Source organism: Pteropus vampyrus, unplaced genomic scaffold (genome assembly GCF_000151845.1).
Source record: "Pteropus vampyrus isolate Shadow unplaced genomic scaffold, Pvam_2.0 Scaffold68, whole genome shotgun sequence".
NCBI classification, from domain to species: Eukaryota; Metazoa; Chordata; class Mammalia; order Chiroptera; family Pteropodidae; genus Pteropus; species Pteropus vampyrus.
In genome coordinates this window covers 57,727-80,490 of record NW_011888849.1, presented here as the reverse complement: position 1 = coordinate 80,490, position 22,764 = coordinate 57,727, and the positions used below count along the sequence as shown (strand labels likewise).

Here is a 22,764-nt window from a genome sequence, read left to right as displayed (position 1 = left end):
TGCAAATCTAAGATTCAAACTCAGGCATTCTGGTTTCAGAGCCAAGCCCTTAACCATTAATTAGGCTGTTCTGCCACTCCAGTTTGTATTAGACCATATCTCTACATAAGGTTGTAAATTCACATAATTTCATTATTTATTACTTAATTTCCTACTACTCAAGCTCTCTGAGGAAAGGAGCCTTTTTATCCCTAATTAAGCACTTTTTATACATTGTTGCTTAATAAGTGAATGAATGAATAAATGAACAATTTCAATGACTCTTTTCCCCCTAATTTTAGGATCTTCACCCTATATAGCAAATCACTACCACTTGATCTGGCCTGTCGAGTCTGGGATGTATTTTGCAGAGATGGGGAGGAATTTTTATTTAGGACTGGATTAGGGATCCTCCGATTATATGAAGATATTCTCCTACAGATGGATTTTATTCATATAGCACAGTTTCTAACTAAATTGCCAGAAGACATCACATCAGAAAAGTTGTTCAGCTGTATTGCAGCCATTCAGATGCAAAATAGCACCAAAAAATGGACTCAGGTAGAGTGACATTTTCCTACTTCCAGTAAATATGTTAAAACAGTCGACTTCTTGTAAAAGAAAAAGTTATGTATTTCTGAAATGTTAGTGCTTAAATTTAAAAAAGAATCTTTTAAAAATAAATTTTTGACTTTGAAAAAGCAAGAGTTGGTAAACACACAATAGAATATACAGATGTCAAATGATAATGTACACCTGAAAATTATGTAATTGGATTAACCAATGTTAACCCAAACAACTTAATTAAAAATTAAAAAAAAATTCAGAAAGCATAAAGAAGTGCACAAGAGTGAAAGTTATCCTAAATAAATACTTGAAATAAAAAAGAAAGAAAAAAAGAAAAAGCAAGATTTTAAAGCAGATTATTCCTCTTTTACCTTTCCAAACCTTCAGAGTTATTATTAAGTTCAGTAATACTTTGAGTTTAGCGAAGTTCATCCACAATAGTCAAGTATTTGCCAGAGCAAATATGTAATTATTATGATATTTCAAATGACAACAATTATATTAAACACCTGCTCTGTACTAAGGATTTGCAATAGAAATTTAATGTGTGATCTTGGCTTTTTAGATGCTTAGTCTTAGTAGGGGAGCAAACATTGGCAATCTAAAGTTAAGTGACAAAAGCATTATCATTTGCTCCATGAATGATAGACAGTAGGCATTACAAGCTCACAGTTTTATTGCTTAGGAAAATTAAATGAAAGCATATTGGTCCAGAAAATGTTCTGTTACCAAATAGTAATTTCAGAATATTTGACAAGTGATGAAAACTGGAATCTAATATATACCATAACATTGGGTTGAAACAAAAGGATTTGAGAATGGCAGTCTTCTGGGGACAGAGTTAAGTATACTAAAGCTTTTTCATGTTAATAAACTATAGGTATTTAAATCTCTTTAATCTGCATGATAATTTTTTGAGGATTAATCTTTACCCTATATAATTCCAGGTCTTTGCATCTGTAATGAAGGATATTAAAGAAGGAGACAAGAATAATAGTCCTGCTCTGAAAAGCTGATCTTCAAAATTAACAGACTAATTGGAATATAAACATGGTTTTGGTACAAGTTTTTTGTTTCCTATGTAAAAAGTATGGAAGAAAATGTTGGAGAAATCTAAAAGAATCAAGACATGGAAAACTGCTAATTTTGAATTCCATGAATGAAGTAAATGAAATAAGTAACCTATTGACAGTATTAGTAAGAAAGTATTTTTTAGGGAGAGCCATTTTACAAAGGAAAAAATTTAAATGGCCGGTTCATAGTTCATAATTTGGAGTGAACAGTAATGCAGTAAATTTTTTTTAACAGTTTGGCGATACTTCAAATTTTTTACATCTTTTCTTTTTTAACAGTTACCATAAAAGCACTTTGGAGGTCAGAGCAGGACTGTTAAATACTACTTTAACTTCCAAAATACTATTTGAAATAAACACTTTACCTTCTATATTGCCCATCTCCAACTGACAAAGGTCAGTTCTGACCATTTGAAGATATTATAGACCAAGAGTAAGCAACTTTGGTTGTAAATTATTTAAGCTACTGAGTTGTTTATCTTCATACACAAGTTGGGGCAAATTTGAGTTATCTGAGAACTGGAAATATTGCTGGGAAATTGTTTCACATTTGTTTAGGTGTTTTTCCGCAGTATCATGTCTATTTCTTTTTGGAGGGAAATTGTTTCTTTCCCTTACGGAATTCTTACCACTCGAAGAATTTTAGCCTGTTTCTAGTCTAAGAAATTATTCATCTAGTAATTTAAGAAAGCTAACTGGTAGAAGGAAAGTTCTTTGCACTTTAGTGGACTAAAGAGTTGATTTTGGAAGTAAGTCCATAAATATAAATGAGGTTTTTCACTGGTAGGAGTAAAAACTATGAATTCTGAGAGTTCTTAAATAGCATGCTATGTGGCAAGACTTTACATTTTTAGTTAAAATTCCTTCACTGTCCTTAGAAACAATTTGTTGATTCCAGTTTGAAATTCGAAATCTTAATATGTAGTCAAGTCCATGACTTGTAAAACACTGTGCATAATTTTCTAATTAATGGCAATAAGAGTAAAAGAAAAAGATAAAATTAACTTTTTCTAATGAGTCTAACTTTGATGATATAATAGATAGAGAAATTATTAAGTTTTGGTAAATATTCATTAGGTTTATTATAATATGTTTAATTCTTAAACCTAAAGTAAATCCCTTGAGTGTTATGAGTGATATCTATATAACATGCTATTTGGTTAATAATTAGATTTATAGTGTGCTTTTGTGTTGCAGTTTGGTTTGAAACAACACTTAAGCACACTATTTCTGTTAGTGGTATATTGTCTTCAAACTAACAAGCCTGAGAACCTTGTTAGTGTACTGGCTGCCTCTTTAGAAGTATGGGAGCAGATGATGTCCATATATTTTTACCCCATGGGTCATTCTAGCCTAGGGACCACTATTGGAAACCTCAGAAGTTAACTCCTGTCATAGGAGCTCGCTTAGTGGAAACTAGTATGTAATAAAATATTGAGGGAGTGTCCAGGGTCCTAATAGGTTTTAGGATGACATTTTAACTCTGGTAACTACTTCCTTCGTATTGGTGGCCCTGATAGAGGAAGTGTAAGCCCTGGCAGTAATCTCATTGAGGTTATACTACCTCCTTGAATTTATTTTTCCTTTTATGTATTTGTTTTCCTGAGTTGGACCTAAATTGCTGTATTTCTTTTTCTCATTTTATTACTGTACAGTTTCTTTACCTTTCAAGTATAAATGTGTATATAAAATGTAAATAAAAGAAATTCACTAAAACCCACTATTAACAATAACTGTGTAAATAAAAATAAGCAGAGTAATTACTTGAAATGAGTCTTCATTACTTTGCGGGGGGTGGGGGGGCAGGTACCTGTTTATTTAATTTCATTTGGAGAAAAAAAGGAATGAATTTATCTTGCCAAATTTCCAAGGGATGCACTAGGCCTTCAGCCTCTTGAGACTGACAGTATCGGCAGCTAAAATATTGTACCATTTCTTTCCTGGAACCTCCCATAGAGTCAATATGGAGTTATTTACATGATCAGTGTATAACAATTTTTTTCTTTTTTTGGGAGGGGGCAGTGGATTAAAGTGTATTTTCAATTCAAAAAATAACTTATTACAGTCCTCAAGATAATGTGAAACTTATCATTTGTCTACTTACTGTATATATTTCTCCCTCCCTTTTAGCTCATTTGTCTACTTACTGTATATATTTCTCCCTCCCTTTTAGCTCAGGTCTACATCATATTATTTAACTGCTACTAGAAGATTCCAGTAACTAGTATAATTTTTTAAAGTCATAGAACATAGTCATAGTTTTTGCTGATTTCTTTTGTATTGATGACCTTCATATAATGTTACCGGTTTGAGTGTATTTGACTTTATAAAAGAGAGATAGCATTTGCAAAAGGGCATTGAGATTTTCAAAGCCTCTGACTTCAAGATAACAGCTTTTATTGTAGCTTGGGAACTAATGTTATTTTTATCTCGAAAAGTCAACTTTTTAGAGTCTACACTGTTGGAGAGTATAATTCTAAAGCATATAATCATGGAATAATTTGTCTTCATAATGCTGTATGGTTTATTTTGATTTTTCATATCCTATTTTTGTTTCGATAAGGTAATTTTGTATTCCATGAGTGTATTCAAACAACAGAGATTGATTGGTATAAAAGAGGCAAAAAACATGTGAGATAACATTGGAGAAATCAGATTTTAATTTGCCATGACTAGTTGACATAGTATTAGAGAACAAAGTCTTACTCTAGGGAAAAAGTGGATTTTTATATTGAATTCATATTATTTTGATGTCAAAACAATGCCCCAAATAATTCTCAAATGTAATAAAACTTCATTAATTAGAACTACACTGTTTCACAACATGTAAAAACAAAATTTAATAGAAGTTTTAAAAAAGATTTCAGGGAAACCAGCCACTTCAGAGAGAGAAGAAAGCCTTGCCTTTAAAAATGGTTTACTAACTAACAGTGTAATTGCAATAGAAGTTAACTACTAATGACTTTGAATGCAGGAATATTTTAAGCTCGGATTATGTGCCAAGCATTGCCTCTTAATATTTTGATAGGCTAAAGTTACAAGGCTTGGAAAAGTTAGCAAAATTGCATTTCTTTCTAAATATTCTACCATTCATATTGATTTTCCTTCCCTTGGTTCCAATTACTGAGGTTTTACTATATGCATTTCATTTCGTGGGTTAGGTTTTCTAATAAACACCAAGAAGGAAATTAGACTTTTTTAAAAATTGTATTTCAAACGTGTGTCATTTGTCGAACATTAAAGTGAATAATATTTTCATGATTTTATTTACGGTAAAATGACTTGTATAATCATAATGTATTTGGAAAATCATTTTTGTAATAAAAATGTAAATGATAAATTTAGAGTAGGAGTATATAAAACTGACAGCAATGATATATATGTTTGTTCTCATTTTTCATCTTTAGGCATAATACTATACACAATAATATTATAAAAGCAGAAAGTAAAACTTAAAATTTTCCTGGTCTAGGCAGTATTGATAATCAGTATTGTAAGTGGATGATGTATTCTGATTAGCACGTAAATCCCAAGGCTTTTAGTTTTAGCATCTATACATTCATAAGAAACTTCGAAAGGGAAGTATTTATTTGATTAAAACCCTTGTAGATTATAAAAGGCTTTGAATGCCTGTGTTTAGACTTTAACTTGTGAAGATAAATTGGAATATGTTTGAATGATAGTGTTTTATTCTTAATACTAAGTGATTTTTAAATAAATTGTGCTGCAGTAAGGTAATTTCTTTGTCGTAATGTATTTCATTTGCTTTGATTTTTAAAGCCACTTATGGGAGCCCTTAAAAAGTAAGTAATTCTCATCAAAATTTTAATTGGACAACATGTATTATGATCTTATAAAAGTATATATCAAATATGATCATTTACTTGCTCAAAACCTTCTAGTGGCATTCGTCATAATAAAAATCCAAACTTTTACCCTGCTCTACAAGGTCCTGTCTGTTTTGGTCTCTGCCTCCCTACAATTTCAACTACTGCTCAACCTCATTAACTCCACTGTAGACCTAATTTCTTGCCGTTTCTCAATCTGCCAACCTCCTGTCTACCTAAGGGCTTTTACTCTTGCTGTTTCCTCTGAAATGTTCTTTGCCTTGGTCTTTGTATGGCTTTATTCTCTTTTATTCAGGTCCCTGCTTAATGTTACTTCCAGAGTCGGGTTTTCTCTAGCCATTTATCATTCTCATGACCTTACTCTGCTTCATATTTCTTTATAGTATCTATTACTTATCACTAGCTGACATTGTTATCTATAGTTGTTTGTCTGTTGTTTCCAGTACAGTGTAAACTCTGTTAGAAACAGTCTTTTTTTTTTTTTTTTTTTTTTTTTACTACCACTGAATTGCTAGTGCTGGAAATAGTGCTTGGCACTACCCGTGATAGATACGGATGAATAGATTGTTTTTATTTTGGGCTACTCCTCGGTGAACTTTCCTTTTATTTAGAAAATTTCTATTAGATTACGAATTTCTCTGGAAACTCAAATCATTTACTTAGCTAGAAACTTGACTTAAACATTTAAAGGTTGGGTAGAAGAGAATGAACTAGTAGAGGTCAAAAGTAGGAATATCAGGAGAGCATGGGGGTCAGAAAAAAGAAGCGACAAAAGTATTTCCTCAAAGGAGTAATTGATAGTATTATGTGGCAATGAGGTTGAGATGAGGACTAAGGAATTTCCATTAAATTTAGCAACATGTAGGTCATTGATTTCCTTAGTTATGTTGGTGTGCCTTGAGTGTGGCAGCCAAAAGGTTTGAGGAATCAGTAGGAGGCATGGAAATTAAAGATTGGTTGTGTAGATAATTCTAAAGTTAGCTGTAAAAGGGAAGAGAGCAGATAATAAAACAGCTGGTGGGAGAAAAGGAGGTTGCTTTCCCCTTAACTTTTTTAAGATGGGAGCAGTTCAAATATTTAAATAATAATAGAAAGTATTCAGTAAAGATTTAAGAAATAAAGAATGGGATAATGAGTAATCTGAGATCCCGGAATAGGCTGCAGGGAGATGGATCCGGAGGATAAAGTGAGGAAAAGTGGGAAAAGTGTTCAGATGCAAGTAGGTTTGTAAATTTGGTGTTGGGAATCTGAAAGAGTTCTGTCCTGTCCTGTAGCTATTGTTTACTTTTGTGTGGTAGTCAGGAAATGGGGGCCATCTAGTGTAAGCAAGAGGGAGCATTGGTTTTGTTTTTCGGATTTCTTTTTTCTGTGATTGGATGGTGAAGCCGTAAATATGAAAAGGAGGCTAGAAGAGGAAGACATTTTGTATGTGGAGGGAAAAATAATGACTTGTAACATCTTACTTAGAAGAAAATATCAGTGCCTCATCTGGATGGTCTATATCTGGCTTTTTGTGCCATTTCCCCTTGCCAACTCTGCTTCATTCGCACTGGCCTTCTGAAACTCAAACATGCCCAAGCTTATTCCTGCCTTAATCTTTTGCACTAGCTATAGATTCTGCTTGGACTACTCCACTCTTCTGGGCTAGCTGGCTGCTTGACATTTGGTTCTCAGCTTCCTCATTTAACGTGATTACCCAGTCTCAAGTAACTATTCAGTTACTCTCACGGCACTCTAATATTTTGCAGAGTATGTCTCACACGCCCCCTCCTACACACACATTTATAACATCTGGAATATAAGTTCCGTATCAACAGGAATCTTGTCTGTCTTGTTCATGGCTGTACAACTAGAAAAGTTCCTAGTACCCAGGAGACATTTAAACGTAGGCCCTTAAATAAAAGTGAATGAACAAAACTTTTCACAGCTACTCCTTTTTTAAAAGTAATTTATTTTTAATTTTCAGTTGGCATATATTAGTTTCAGGTGTACAACTTGGTGATTAGACGTTTATATAACTTATGAAGTGATCACCCTGATAAATCAGTACCCATCTGACACATACAGTTACTACAATATTATTGACTATGCTATGCTTTACATCCCCATGATTATTTTGTAACTACCAATTTGTATTTATTAATCCTTTCCCCTTTTTCACCAACCCCCACCCCCCTCCCGTCTAGCAACCATCAAAAAATTCTCTGTGAGTCTGTTTCTGTTTTATTTTGTTCTTAAGACTCCACATGTAAGTGAAATATGGCATTTGTCTTTTTCTGTCTGAATTCACTCAGCATAGTACCCTCTAGGTCCATGTCTCCACAGCCACTGTTAGGGGAGGTTTGCACAATGCATACGTGTCAGGAAGTGCACCAGTGCACGTGTATTAAGAAGTATGGAGCCAGATATTATATGAGATGTCTGTTCTTTGAGAATCAGATGAAATTGCCTTGAACTCTTTCTCATGGGTGTTTGGACAAATCTTTCCCACTCTCTATCTAAGGAATTAGAAGTGAACTGGCCTTGAACTGATTAAGGCCTGTAAAGCAGTTGCTATAAGGAACAAAGTATATAGAGAAAAACAATAAACAGCTGGAGGAAAGATTTTGGAAGGTGGGCCATATTTGAGTTTAAAAGAAGGAACAAGGAAATACTTCCAATGCATTTGGGGAAAACTCCCTAAAAAGCAATGTTCAAAAGTCAGGGGGGAAGAAATTTTGGAGGATAGTTTGGTGAAGGTCAAAATTCTTATGTAGAGAGACTGATAGCTATTGTCTTTGATTAGAAGGAGGTGGATTTAAGAATAATTATTAACTGAGGCTACATTTTATCTTAAAATAATACTGAACTAGGAGTCAAAAAGACCTGAGTTTGACTCATGTTTTATCACAGTGACTGTAGGCTTCTAAGCAAGCCAGTTTATCTTCTCTGAGCATCACGTTTTTTTCACATATAATATAGGACTAAAAATAATCCGCTCTGGTATTTCAGTGTTGTTATTAAAGTTGCTGAAGATAGTTATGATAGATGTAGACCCTTAAGTTTTGTACAAATACAATAAAAGTTGTTGGAGCCAGAAATGAAGGAAACAGGTAGATGGTAGGTATACCATGAAGGGGTGGGAGAAACAGGAACTTGTTAAAAGGGACTGTAGACAAAAAAATGTGAGATTGAAGGCTGAAGTGAAAACCAGGGACAAGAAAAGCCCTGTTCTTTCCTTCAGGCGCCCACTCTAGTTATTGATCTATTGAATTCCTGAATTTTACTTTTCTACTGGGCGCTCTGCTTGGTTTATCAGTGCATTTAGTTCTCCCTTATCCTGAAACAACTCTTGAACTCTACCATAATCCTAATTTACTATTTCTCTCCCCTTTAACCCACGAAAGAGCCCCTTTTTAGATCATTTCGGGGAATTTTCACTAAAAAAAAAAAAAAATTAACTCCGCACTGCGGATGGCAGGCGAGGTTGGCAATATTTGTTTCTGACATGCTCATCTGATACTCATCTACTTTACCTAAAGTATCATTGGTTGGCAGGATTTAATCAGCGTTTGTGAAGGTGCCTTGCAAACTGTTAAGAGCGCCAATATAAGAGGAAACTGGGCTCTCCAAGGTAGGCCAGACTCATCAGGTATCAGAGCTAGTTAAACGCTGACTTTTGCAGCAAAACCCAGTTTCGCCAAGACAGAGGTCCAGGTAAACGCTCACCTTCGCTCAGGTGGGTTTTCTGAGCCAAATCTCGCGCCGCCGAGGTCGGAGGCGGGGAGCACGAAGTATCGCGAGATGATGGCGTTTTCCCGCGAAGGAGAAGCGCGCGTTTTCCTTTGGCCCGGGAGTTGTCGAGAAGACTGGGGTCGGCAGTGGCTCTGAAGATAGAGCGCGCGGCGTTGTAGGCTCTGAGACGAGGGGACCTTGTTCCGGAGTGTGTGTCCAGCCATGCCAACGCAGGAGCCCGCGAGCAGCGGCGGTGAGTGAGGAGAACCTTCCTCTGGGCACGGGCGGCGGCGTCCCGGGCATAGGGGGGCGCAGCATGGAAGCTGCAGCCGAGCTTTGAGCGAGGAGAGCTGACCCTGGGCTGAGACTGAGGAGGAAAAAAGAGGTCAGAAGCTGTGAAGAGAGAGTGGAAGGTACCCGGAATTGCACATATTTGCACAATATAGATTTTACACGGGAAACGTGCATTTTCCCGAGCGTCCTGATTTGTAAACTCAGGTCCAGGCACCTTGTTGACATCGCGAAAGACCTAGGATATCGTCTGAGGTGATACTGGCGTCCCCGTGGGTCTTAAGCTTTTGCTTCGAAAGCATCTGGGAAGAGGCGAAAGGCTGTTTTCAGTGGGAGTTGAGTAATTGGTAATTTTTTTTAAACTGCAATTTGGAAGACTTTTTCCTCTTAGGGACCCTAGCTCCAGATAGAGTTGAACAACCGGAGGCTGCCGTGATTACCCCAGCCATGCTAGAAGAGGAAGAACAGCTCGAAGCTGCTGGACTTGAGAGAGAGCGGAAGATGCTAGAAAAGGTAATTTAGGAATCAAGTTCATCGTCGTTAAAGCCGGTAGTTAACAGTAACCTGATGCTAACTCAGAGGTGTAGTTTGTGTTCTTTGGTTTACTAGGTCCGGTTTTTTTCATAAACTTTAGAACAGACTTTGGTCTTTATGTATTTGTAAATTTATAGATGCTATCTTTGAGAAACCTTTGCACGTGCTTTGAATGATTCTTCTATGAGAGATAGTAAAGTGGCCTCATCTCTCTTTTAAGTGAGCATTTTAAATTGCTTGTTTAGCCAATATAATTCTTTCAAAGTTGATAGTGAATTTTTTAAGCGCTGTTTTCCATCTAAGTGATCGACTTGCTTTATGTTTTCTTGGGCTGTTGTTAAGTAAGATTCTTTAGGTACAAATAATTTATACTTGTGGTTCTCTTGTACAGAGTATCAGTTTTGTAGATTACTAAAAGCAGTTTTTAACCCGTTAAATTCTTAAGTACATTTTGCTCCAATAATCAAGTCCCCACCCTGCTATTTAATTATTGCATGTGCAAGAAAAAGAATGATAGCTAGCCAACAGCTCTTACCTACTGTGATTATTACAAGCGATTTTCTTGTAATAATTCATTTAGTTCTCCCAATATTACGATGATTTATAGGTACTTCTGATATCTATTTTCAAAGAGAGGAAACAGGTAGTTGAGGGTCAAACTAATGAACTCAAATTTGAACTCTGCATGTCTTTAGAGTGTCTTGTCCTTGACTCTATACCCTTCTAAGGAAATATACATTAGTATTGAATTTACTCCATGTAATTACAAAACTACTTAAATTAGGAAATAATGTACTCCAAAGAAAAATTGGCTCCTTGCTATTTTATATGAGCAATAATGATTTTTTTTTTATATTAACACCTCATTGTATTTGTTGTGAGGCACTGTTCTGAATGCTGTACATATATTTCATTGAATCCTCAGCTATTCTACAAAGTAGCTACTGTTATTAAACTCATTATCACTATTATTAACCTTACTAGTTTAATTATTAGTATAAACTATTCTATTAAAGTATTGAATGAAGTAAGTTCTGTTTTCACCTCATGTAGGTGAGGAAACTGAGACACCTAGTAAATGTCAGAGCCAAGATTGCACTGTAGACCATGTGGTTCCAGAATTCACTCTTTATAACCACCATGCCTGTACTTTTACTCCAGTGATACAGGTTGTTATTACTAATTATCCACAGGTTCTGTTTTTACTAGTTATCCATAGCTGACCATAATCAGTAAAGGTAATATGTTAACAGATTTTAATAGAATTAGGAGGTGGACCTTGAACCACTTTTCCTCATTCTCTGAATTCCCATAGTATTTTGTTTATTACAGGATGTTAGCATAACTTATTTGACTTTTTCTCGCTGTGTTTCTTGAGGGCACATCACTTACTGTTTGTTTTTGTAGGTGGTACACCAAGCAATCAATAAATGTTTACTGAATTTCAAAGTATGGTAAAAGAATATGTTGTAATATATTTCATAATGTATATAAAATTACATAAATGAAATAAGTATACTTACCAGACTTGTAGCAAGGTGAATTATAAAGGGAAGAATGAATCCTGGGGCAAGTGTCCAGAATAGTATCGACTTTTGAGGTGGTAAGAAGATAAAGCCTTTATTTTGGGTAGTGTACCTTGTTTTATAACCAGTGAAGGTTGTTGGGTAAGGAAATAACACTTGAAGGAAGATAGGAGGTACAACAAGAAGGGAAAAACATTGTCGCATTGGAAGATCTATCAAAATTTATAGTACCATAAGTATAGCTGATGAAACTAGGAGTCAAAATGACTTCTTTCAGTGAAATTTTAAGCTTTTGAACATTTTCCAATTAGTCCTGAAAGTTTTTTTAGAATTATTGTTGAGGGATAAGTATGGTACAGCTAGCTTTTCTTTAGCATTTATGCAATTAAAATAGCAATTTTTAATCCACTTTTAGTCCTTCCATGAGTAAAGCATACAGCTCTTTTTAATCCTTCTACTAATACAAGGGTATAATTTGCTAAAAACTTCGAATTGTGGTCTGTTGGTATTACATTGTCTTTTTATGTACAGTATTGAAAGAATTCGATTCAGTTTTTTACTTGACATTCATAAATTATACCCTACGTGATTATGGAGAGAATTTTAAGAATGAGTCTCTCCCTACACATCTCTGGGGGCCAAAAACTCACTATACAAAGTAAAAATTCCTTTCCTTTTAGGAGAATATAATATTTATGAGCATGTATTTAGAAGTACTTCAGAGAGGAAGAGCCAGCTTAAGTCGTAATGAGAACATTTACTAGGCTTTAGGAGATCTTAAAATTTGTAAAGAGCCTGGACAATGACTTTAACATTTTTGTGCTACAGTTATATTATTTGGCTTTTCACCTTCATTTCCTTTAGAAAGAAGTCATTGTTAGTCTAGAATATTTAAAAGTAAGCATTAATGTGTGTCTGTGGTGGGGGAAGGGGAAAGGTAAGAGTTGGTAGATTTTTTTGGAGCAGTAAAGGAAAATAGTTCCTGTTTTGTAGACTAAAATATAACTCCCCTTCCATCCCCCAAGATCTAGGATTGGTGTTGGGAGAGATAATGGGGTAGACAGTGGAGAATTTCTGCTGTTGGTCTCCATTGGCATACACTTTCATGCTGGTCATCAAGATACACTTTCTGTCAGACACTCAGTTCTTTCCACAATGGAGCTACAGTTTACCTTAATATAACATAATGAAATTGTTAAGTCCAAGAGTAATTAATGATAGATAAGATTTACTCCAAAATTGTTTTGAAATACGGAAGACTGGGTTTAAAGCTTAACCATTGACATGGTATTCTAATTATATTAATTACAAATTATTCATGATGGTATCTTAAAGCTTTAATTAAAAAAAATATACTAATTTATTTTGAACAGGATTTAAGGTAGTAGTTATATGTAAATTAAGTCCAGTAGATTTTAACTAAAATTTTAAACAAATTTAAAAAGTTAAAAAATTTAGGAATTCATTTTTATAAGGTCAAATAATTTCATCTTCCCATTTATATCTTCCTCATTCGTTGACTGCCTATGGTAATCACAGTAGTATTTTGGTAATAGTAAAAGAAAGGCTATTCAAAAATAACTGGAAATAGAATTTGATAAGATGTTGAGAGATTAACTGCATGGATAAGATTATGGGTGGTTTTAAAATATTTTTCTGCAATGTGCATGTACTACTTTCATGTGATTTATTCTTAGGTATCTGTCATTGCTTTTGTAATAGAAAATAAATGTATTTTGAAAGAAAAGCTAGAGGGATGACATAACATTTAGGAAATACAAGCCAATATACAGTAGTGCCTGATTTACAAGTTCAAGCCTTAACCACTAAATTAAAGTTAATTAGATTATGCTAACTGGTCTAATACATTCTTTGTCTCACCAGTGGAATTAATGGTTGGTAAGGTTTGCATATATTTGGCCTCAGTAGATAATTAAACTCACTTGACTCACTTCAGCAGTCCATTTAATGCTTTTCTTTGAATTCAGATTATACTGGGTTGGCAAATTATGAACTAGATTTAGCCTCTTGATTAGTTTTATTGGAACACAGTTATGCTCATTTGTTTACGTATGACTGCTCTTATGCAAAAAGGCAGAACTGAGTATTTTCAATACAAACCATATGATGCTTACATATTTAAATATTTACTCTTTGGGCTTTTACATAAAAAGTTTCTGGGCCACTGAACTATAGTATTTATAGCTTTTATGTTTTCTATCTTGTGCCTTCTGGTGTTCGTTTAAAATTAACTTTTATCACTGTGAACTTGCTAGACTATTGTAGGCTTTTAGAAAACAATGAATAAATGGTGTGTAAAAGTAATGTGCAGTAATTTTAAAAGTAATAAAGCAGAGGTTTGTAATTGGAAGTTGTGCATAGGTGAAGGAGAAAGTAAAAGAAAGATAAATGTTGAGAGTAGGCCTCTAGGGAACACGGTACTGCAGGAGAAAAGAAAAGGCTTGTAAGAAATCATCTGATTTACCATGTTAAAATATTTTGACAATACAGTTTTAAAATTCTGAAATTAGATATTCTAGTTGCTCACCAATGACGTTATATTTTAATTCCAGTGCTCTAGCAAATAAAAATGGTCTATAAAATTTTTCTCATCATTTGGTTGTTTAAAACCTTAACTCCAACTTGAATTAAATATTTACTTTCTAAATTTAATTTCAAATATTTTCAACAGGGGTCCTCAGTAGATGGCCAGTAACCATATGTCCAGTATCTGAAATTTTGATATTTTGGTATACAAGCTACATTGTACCAGATTGCCTGTTGAATTCAAGAATCATCTTTTCATCTATTTGCTAGTTTTTGGTTTGGAAAATAAAATACTTTTAGTAAATGAATTCAATATTATAAAAAGTCCTTTTCATTAATTACATGAAATATATTAAACCCGAAGAGCATTCATTTTGTCAATTTTGTTACACCTTATGCAGTAGGTCAGTGTATGTCAGAAAACTTTAATAGTCGTGGAAATTTTCTCTTTGGATAGGCTCGCATGTCTTGGGATAGAGAGTCCATGGACATTCGGTACCGTAGACTTCAACATTTGCTTGAAAAAAGTAATATCTACTCCAAATTTTTATTGACTAAAATGGAACAGCAACAATTAGAGGTATGTATATGTGCTTGATGACAGCTGATAGCTTAAATTTTTAAAAAACAGCTTTATTGAGGTAGAAATTACATACAATAAAATGCACACATTTTAAGTTTATAGTTTACTGACTTTTGATTAATGTGTAGATTGGAGTAACCATCAGCACAGTTGTGATAAAGAACATTTTCATCATCCCGCAGAATTCTCTCGTTTAGTGATCCCCATGCCTGGCTGCAGGCAACCACTGATTATTTTCTATCTCTATAGATTAATATTCCTTTTTCTAGAATATTGTAAATGGAGTTAAAGTAAGTACTCTTGTGTCTTGCTGCTTTAGCTCAGCGTATTTGTGAGATTCACTTATGTTGTGTTTACTCAGTAGGTCACTCTTTTTTATTCCTGAGAAGCATTCCGTTGTATGAATATACCACCATTTATTTTCTGTTCACCTGTTGACTTTTATCCTGTCAGTAATATTTTTTGGATACTGGAAATTGTGAATTTTATGCTGCTCAGTCTTTTTTTAAATTGCTTTATTGAGATATAATTGACATACACAAAACTGCGCATATTTAAAATGTCATTTTCTAAGTTTTGACATGTGTATACCTACGAAGCCACCACAATCAAGATAATGAACATAATTATCAACTCCAAAAAATTCTTCCTGTTTCTCCCTTTTAATTGAGGTATAATTGACACATATTTGTTTCAGGTGTACAGCATTACTAATTCAATATTTTATTTATTGCAAAAATGATCACAATACGTTTAGTTAACATCCATCACCATACATAGTTAACAAAAATATTTTTATGAGAACTTTTGAGTTTTATTATCAGCAACTTTCAAAGATGCAGTACAGTATTAACTATAGTCGTTATGCTATACAGTACATCTCCATGACTTATTTTATAACTGGAAACTAGTAACTTTTGACCTTCAACCATTCCGCTTTCCCCAACCATGGGTCTGTCTGTTCTTTGTATATGTAAGCTCCTGTTTGTTTGTTTTTTAAGATTCTACCCATAAATGAGATCATAATGGTATTTGTCTTTCTCTATTTGACTTATTTCATTTAGCATAATATCCTCTAGGTCCATCTATGTTGTTAGGGCAAGATTTCACTCTTTATGGCTGAATTCCTGCCCCCTTTTAATTCTTTCCCATCACTTCCTGTGTTCATCACCAGATAGCCACTGATCTGCTTTCTGTTATTGTAGATCAATTTATATTTTCTGTTGGTGATATGTTCTTTCAGCTCTAATATGTCTGAAAAAGTCTTCATTTGATTTCATTTTTGGAAGATATTTTTACTGAGTAAAGAATTTATTTTTATTCAGGACTTCCTTCCCCTCCTGGCCCCCACATAGTAATTTAATGATATATTACTGCTTTCTAGCTTACATTGCTTCTGACAATGATGTCCTACAAAACTGTAAGCAATCTGGCTGCCTCCCTCAACCCCATTACCTTTCAGACCTTATTCCAGGTGTGTTTCCTGCTTTTGGGCCTTTGCATGGTCTGTTTTCTGCTTGGAACCCTCTTCTAGATATCTGCATGGCTTACTTTATCATCATCTTCAGGTCTTGGCTTGAATGTTTTCTCAATGAGGCCTGCCCTGACAACCTTAAATAAAGTTGCTACCTGGCACGTCTTCTACCCTCACGCTCCTGATCTCTTTACCGTGTTCTGTTCTTATTATACTTATATATATAATTTATTGTCCACTAAAATGTATGAAGATTTTAAATTTTGTGCAAATTTTGAGACTATAATAAATTTCTCTATCTCTATTATTTAAACTGACTAATTATCAATCAATACTTTACTATATTTACTAAATTCTTTTTCCTTGGCTGATGCCCTTTTTAATATGGTAAAATGAAACAGGAAATCTAAACAAATATCAAGCTTAATAAGTTATTATTAGGCAAATATCCTTTTTAACCACCTTTTGGGAATGGTTTGAAACCTTTTGTGTCTTGCTTTTAAAGCTTTGGTAGGATGCATATGGAACCCCTTTTAGTATAGAATAACTTGTCCCCTCCCCCACTCTTCTGATAACTTTTTTAAAAGATTTTTATTAGAATACAGCTAACATACAATATTTTATTAGTTTCGAGTGTACACCATAGTTATTTAACATTTATATATCTAAAGAAGTCACCATGACAAATCCAGCACCCATCTGACACCATACAATGCCGTCACAATATTACTGACTATATTCCCTATGCTGTACACCATAGCCCCATGACTTGTTTGTTTCATACCTGGAAATTTGAACCTCTTGGTCTATAAAATTGGTCTTACTCTATCACCTTTGTCTGCGAACTCTTGATGCCTGTATGTCAGGAGGCCTTTCCACTTTGGTTGATAGGAATGTGAACTATTTCTGATCCCTGTGTGAACAGGGATTGTTCCACCTTGCTTCTTTCTAGTGTCTTTTTCTGGCCTTGGTTTTTTTTTGCACTCATGTACTGATCAACACTTAGCGAAGATTTGACTGCTGATCTTCAGAGCTTTTTTTATGTGCAGCCCTCTCCTCTTTGGTACTTGACCCTTGGTATGCCAGCTGCTCTAAGTTTTGCACTCTGTTTCAACTCAGGAAGACTGTTAAACTGGGTTCTCACTATTATTTGCCTAGGAACTTGCCTCCAGACAGTAAGCTAAGCAGTCAAAATTCAGCTCATTTGTTTACCTTCTGTCAGTGTTCACTGTCCTTTGCTGAATGCTGTCTGAAAACCATTGTTTAATATATTTTATCTGGATTTTAGTTGCTTAAGGCAAGAGGGTAAATCTGTTCCTTATTGTTCCGTAAAGTCTCGAAGTGCAAGTTCTCCCTTGTTTTTTAATTTATATCTATAAGTGTGTGTGTGTGTGTGTGTGTGTGTGTGTGTGTGTGTGTGTGTTCTTCATTATGAACATAGTCATTTGAGATTTGTGTTTTATACTTTGTATTTCCACTTGTGACACTAAGAACATATCTTACAGGAACAGAAGAAGAAAGAAAAATTAGAGAGAAAAAAGGAATCTTCAAAAGCTGCTAAGGTAATATATAGTAAACTAGACTATATTGTATGTTTTACTCTAAATATTGAAGAAATTCTTTTGTATGCTTTTGATTTTATTGATCATATATTTATTTTAACCTTTATCTGATAACTGATCTTTGTTATAAGCTACATGGGAACATGTGAAATTGTTTCTTAGTATTTTAGATATAGAAGGAGAGCTCAAGTATGACCCCTTCAGTTTCTTATTCTGTGGACTATTTTTCATAAAAGCAAAATTTTACTTAATTGGTAAAAATCTGCACATGTTTTATAACTCAAGGCATTTTATGAGTAGCCAGACCTGTTGGTACATGTAATGATAACTCTTTCTCTTTCATGCCTTCAACCTCATCTTGTCAACCTGGAGCTATAAACAGTGATCTACATTTGTGTCTCGTGCATAGCTGCAACAGTAGAACCAAAAGTGGAGCAGATAATCATCTCTTAAAAACATTTTAGATAATAGAGCATTTGTTTAGGGATAGCCTGAATTTGAGATGTGATCTTTGTAAAGAATATATTTTAACACGAGGCTGTTTAATGTATTGATGGGAATTATATAAATAACTGCTAGTGAAAAGAGAAATGATAAAGATAACATTGAATACTTAACGTGTAAGGTCTTGTTCTAAGCTTCACATGTTTTTTCCTAATTCTCAAAACAGCTCTGTTAGGTAGAAATACTGTTATTATCCCCATTTAACATATAAAGAAGCTAATGCAAGGAAATAAAGTACAGTCCGTCCTCATTCGCAGATTCCCTATTTGCAAATTAGCCTGCGGCTAAAACTTATTTGTAACTCCCAAATCCGTGCTCACGTTTTTATCGTTATTCACAGACATGTGCATGTGCACAATGGCCAAAAATTTAAGTTTCCCAACATGCACATTCCCGGCTGAGGTCAAAGTGATGATCTGCCTTGTTTAAGCCGTCACGCTGTAAACAAATGTCCTTTTTGTGGTCTATGTAATGCCATGATTTTTGCATTTCTGTCATTTTTGTTGGTTTTGCTATTTAAAATGGCCTTCAGCCACATTGTACTAAAGTGCTTTTTAGTATTTTTAATGCAAGAAGTTCTGTTGTGCCTCATGGAGAAAATATGTATGTTAGATAAGCTTCCTTCATGAGTGAATTACAGTGCTTAGTCCTCAGTTCAATGTTAATCAATATATGTATTAAAGAAGATAGCAACACACAAAAAATAGGGTTATGTATTGATTGGTATTTGAAAATGTGACCAGAGCCTTGCAGGAGACTCAACTTGTATTTCTCCTACAGGCAGTGATTCAATGTTTCACCAATTCAGTATTTGCAGGGACTTTATATAACATAACTACTGTGAATGACAATTGACTGTAACTTGCTGAAGGTCACACATCTAATAAATAGTAACGTCAGGATTTGAACCCAGGATTAGTTTCAGACCCAACACTTCTATACTAAACTGGTTTTATTAGGAAATATCAAAATGCCAAAATGCAAAATAGGTAGGATATCGTTAATTCCAGTTATTTGTTTCTTAATGTGGTTAGTGGTGATGTTAATGTACACAGTCAGTAATGTTGCAGCAAAAGCAGTTATTAAAAAACATAATTTGACTCAGTTGCTAATTCCACAGACTTATTTTGGTTTTTTAAAGAACATATACCTGCAAGATAATTTTACTGGCTTTTTATCATTTATTCTCCACTCTTCAGCTGTTGATTTAATCTACCCTTCACCTTTGCCCAGCTAAGTTTTTGTACCAGGGTTTTGTTTTTTTCCCCACTTTATTCTAAAGAAGCCAACCATTAAATTCTGCCTACTCCATCGCACTGGTCTCTTTTGATATTTTCATTTTTAATCCTCTCGCTTTTTTACTTCAGTTTAAAACTTACTTTATTTCTTTGTCATTTACATTTCTCATACATGTTGTCTACCTTTTCTCAATCTTTTCCAACTCTTATTTTCAAACTGTTTTTGAAAATCTCTTCTTTGCCTTCCTTCACTAATATTTTTTCTGTCAGTATTTTATTTCTACTTTCAATTGAATTTAACTTATTAATTTTCTGAAAATGAGTACTCTTTCCATACCATGCCTATTGAATATCTTTAGCATAAACATACAGTTACAGAAGATGTACATGGTAATTTCAAAATATAAATGTCTTATATGTTTGATTTTGAAATTTCTCTTGTAAAATGAAAAAAAAAAGGAAGAATGTAGTCTTTAAAAAAGAGCGCCATGGTTACAAATAAGTAAGAAAGTATAGAAAAAGGTTATGTGTTGGTAAGTATAATGGTGATGAGTTGTGGATGTGAATCAGCTGCAGGGAACATTTAATTTGTAAAACCATAGTAATCCTTAGAAAAATAATGTTCTAAATATTGTTTTTAGGGTAAAAATTCCAATGATGCAAATGAAGAGAATCCAGGTAAATTTTTTTGTTCTAGTTTTGAAGACTGTGTGTTTATATTTTTATGTTAATTGCTATCAAAAATAAAATGAATTTTTTTTGTAGTTATGAGAAAGAAAAGAGGAAGAGAAGATGAATCATACAATATTTCAGAGGTCATGTCAAAAGAGGTAAAAATTAAGGGGGAAGGGCATATAAGATTCAATGTTGAATAAAAACCTATTTGAACTACATTAAAGCTCTAAAGATAACTGTTACTTGGCTTTTCAGCCTGTTAAGTGTTTGAGAGAATAAAAAGGTAGCATCTTCCTGTCTGGTAAAGGAGTATGAGCTTGGCCTAATCAGAAATTTTTATAATCTCTTGAAACTTCAAAACCTTATCTTAAGAACGTTGTTCTTATTCCTTGTTGAAAACCTTTATATATATGGGAACTAAGATCACATATTTATTTCTAAGACCAGATCCTTTTTTCACCTTACTTGTTACCACATAATAGACGTTAAAGAACATCTTCAATTATGAAAAACCTTAAATGTTCCAGCATATTTTAATGCATTACGTTCTAACTTTAAAAAATTTCTTTGTTATCTACAGCATTTTTCTTATACCTGAAATTCAAACTCTAGATCTTCATAAAGTATAAAATATAAATTTTCACATAATTCTTGTCTTTAGAATTATCTTTCCCCCCAACCCCCCCCCCCTTAAAAATAATAGGACCCACTTAGTTGATTATGGAACACACTCAGCCTACAGTCGGAAAACACTTTTAATGAGATTTATTGAAGTTTAGCCGATTACACTGTTGTCAATTTAATTCATCAGATGTTTGTGGTGTGTCTGCTGTGGACAAACTTTCTCCGAAGTGGAAAAGATCTGTTAGTAAAGAAAGATAAACACTTTCTTTCCCTTAACCTGTATCCAGTGAGAAATAACAGCAGTAAGTAGTCAATTATAATTGGAAAATTGGATGGTACTGAGCATATAGAAAGCTCTTAACTCAGGCATATGAGATTCATAAAGTATTCATTTAGGAAGTGGCATCTAAGTTGAGACTTCAGGGATAAAAGTTAAATTATATGATGGTGAGAGATTTAATAGGGAGATAGTAAGATATAGGGAAGATAATGAGGAAGTGTTCTAGGAAGAGATAATAAGTTTTGACAGATGTCCAGAGGCAAGGGAGATCTTGGCAAGTTCAAAAAACTTAAATTATGTCTATGGCCATGCCACCCTGAACAAGCCTGATTCCGTCTGATCTCGGAAGCTAAACAGGGTTAAGCCTGGTTAGTACTTGGATGGGAGACCACTTAGGAAGACCAGGTGCTGTGGGTGTAAAAAATAAAAAATAAGGGATTGTAAGCTGACAAGGTCCTTGCATTCTGTGAAGTCAACCAAGGGTTGTCTCGCCTAAAAAACAAACATTTTGTTTGTGTGTAAACGAAAGGGTGTTGAAGAATGAAGCTGCAGAGGTAAGCAGGGACAGAACTTTAGTTATAAGGTTTAATTTTTAGTAAGAGTACTTCACAGATGATATTGTTTGTTTTGATTGATTTACAAATTGTACTCCAAAAAGGTTCAGCTTATCTGGTCATTTAAAAAAACTATCAGTTCCCTATCTAAAATCCCTTTAGTCTTAGAATATGAATATCTGTACTTTACTAACACACAACACACATATATATGGATTTGTGTGTCAGCCTCTTATTGACAGGTCCTGTCATTCTCTATGTATCTTAAATTTGAAATATGCTTAAAGTTTCTTGAATGTATCATACTGTTTCATCCCCTTTGTCCTCTGCACATGATATTGTCTGCTTGAAATGTACCTTATCTTTAATACAATTATGCCCTGATGACAATTTTTAGATAATTCAATGTAACAGATACTCTCCTAAGGCACCAAATGACACTCAGGTATTGCTTGTCTCCATACTCTTAGCATCTAGTAGGAACTTCAGTATACTTTTATTCTGTACTTTTATTTGTGTTTGCTTCTTGCTCAGGATTGCAAACTCATATCTTTCCACAGAGGCATAAAGTGAAATGGAGTTGGAACTATAATACTTTTGGGAATCAATTCTTGAGTAACAGAAGTGGCCACAACTTGATTCTAGAAAACTTTTCCTGTAAAGGACCAACATAGTAAATGTTTTTAGCTTCAGGTAGTTTTGGGAGTAACTATTCAACCTTGAATTTGACTTGTAGCCCAAAAGCAGGCAAGCCTGAGACTTTGTTCTAATTAAACTTTATTTATAAAAGCAGATTACTAGCTGGAGTTGGTTCCCAGTATGTAGTTTGCCAGCCTCTGTACTAAAGGATTGTTGGGCATGTGTGAATTCGGACCTGGTCTATTCAGATAAACTTTGATTTAAAAAAAATAAATATATATATATATATATATATATAAAAAATTCAGGAGTAAATATCTCAATTTTTACAGGTTGCTAACTAATTTTGCTTGAGGTCCACCAATATGAGTCTTCTGTTTCAATTGCCTTGAGAGCCTTATCCCTATTTCTTGGCACAAAATCAGAATAGTATATGTTTGTTAAGTAAATGAATGAATGAATGAACCACAACATAAATTTTTTTTTTTTTCTTAATATTCTAGGAAATCTTGTCTGTGGCTAAAAAAAATAAAAAGGAGAATGAGGTAAGTG

General features: G+C 34.0%; 2 protein-coding genes and 1 pseudogene across 6 annotated transcripts in view; all 3 read left to right on the top strand.

The window, feature by feature from the left end:
• The window catches only part of TBC1D12 (TBC1 domain family member 12), a 74,960-nt gene extending 71,618 nt beyond the window's left edge, over positions 1 to 3,342 (top strand). For all 4 annotated transcript variants that reach the window (XM_011361539.2, XM_011361538.2, XM_023531427.1 and 1 more), the window contains 2 exons: positions 282 to 540; positions 1,494 to 3,342. In XM_011361539.2, the coding sequence (XP_011359841.2) occupies positions 282 to 540; positions 1,494 to 1,562 (328 nt within the window). In that variant the 3' untranslated portion in view covers positions 1,563 to 3,342. The remainder of the gene's footprint in view (positions 1 to 281; positions 541 to 1,493) is intronic.
• Positions 3,343 to 9,253: 5,911 nt separating this feature from the next.
• Positions 9,254 to 22,764, top strand: part of HELLS (helicase, lymphoid specific) — a 34,148-nt gene continuing 20,637 nt past the window's right edge. Inside the window, exons 1-7 of one of the 2 annotated variants that reach the window (XM_011361537.2) lie at positions 9,254 to 9,434; positions 9,864 to 9,985; positions 14,537 to 14,659; positions 17,642 to 17,698; positions 20,082 to 20,118; positions 20,206 to 20,270; positions 22,716 to 22,757. In XM_011361537.2, coding sequence (XP_011359839.1) covers positions 9,404 to 9,434; positions 9,864 to 9,985; positions 14,537 to 14,659; positions 17,642 to 17,698; positions 20,082 to 20,118; positions 20,206 to 20,270; positions 22,716 to 22,757 — 477 coding nt within the window. In that variant the 5' untranslated portion in view covers positions 9,254 to 9,403. Of the gene's footprint in view, positions 9,435 to 9,848; positions 9,986 to 14,536; positions 14,660 to 17,641; positions 17,699 to 20,081; positions 20,119 to 20,205; positions 20,271 to 22,715; positions 22,758 to 22,764 lie in introns of both variants that reach the window. The other variant, XM_023531424.1, reaches the window with a different exon arrangement.
• Positions 21,318 to 21,436, top strand: LOC111740850 (annotated as a pseudogene).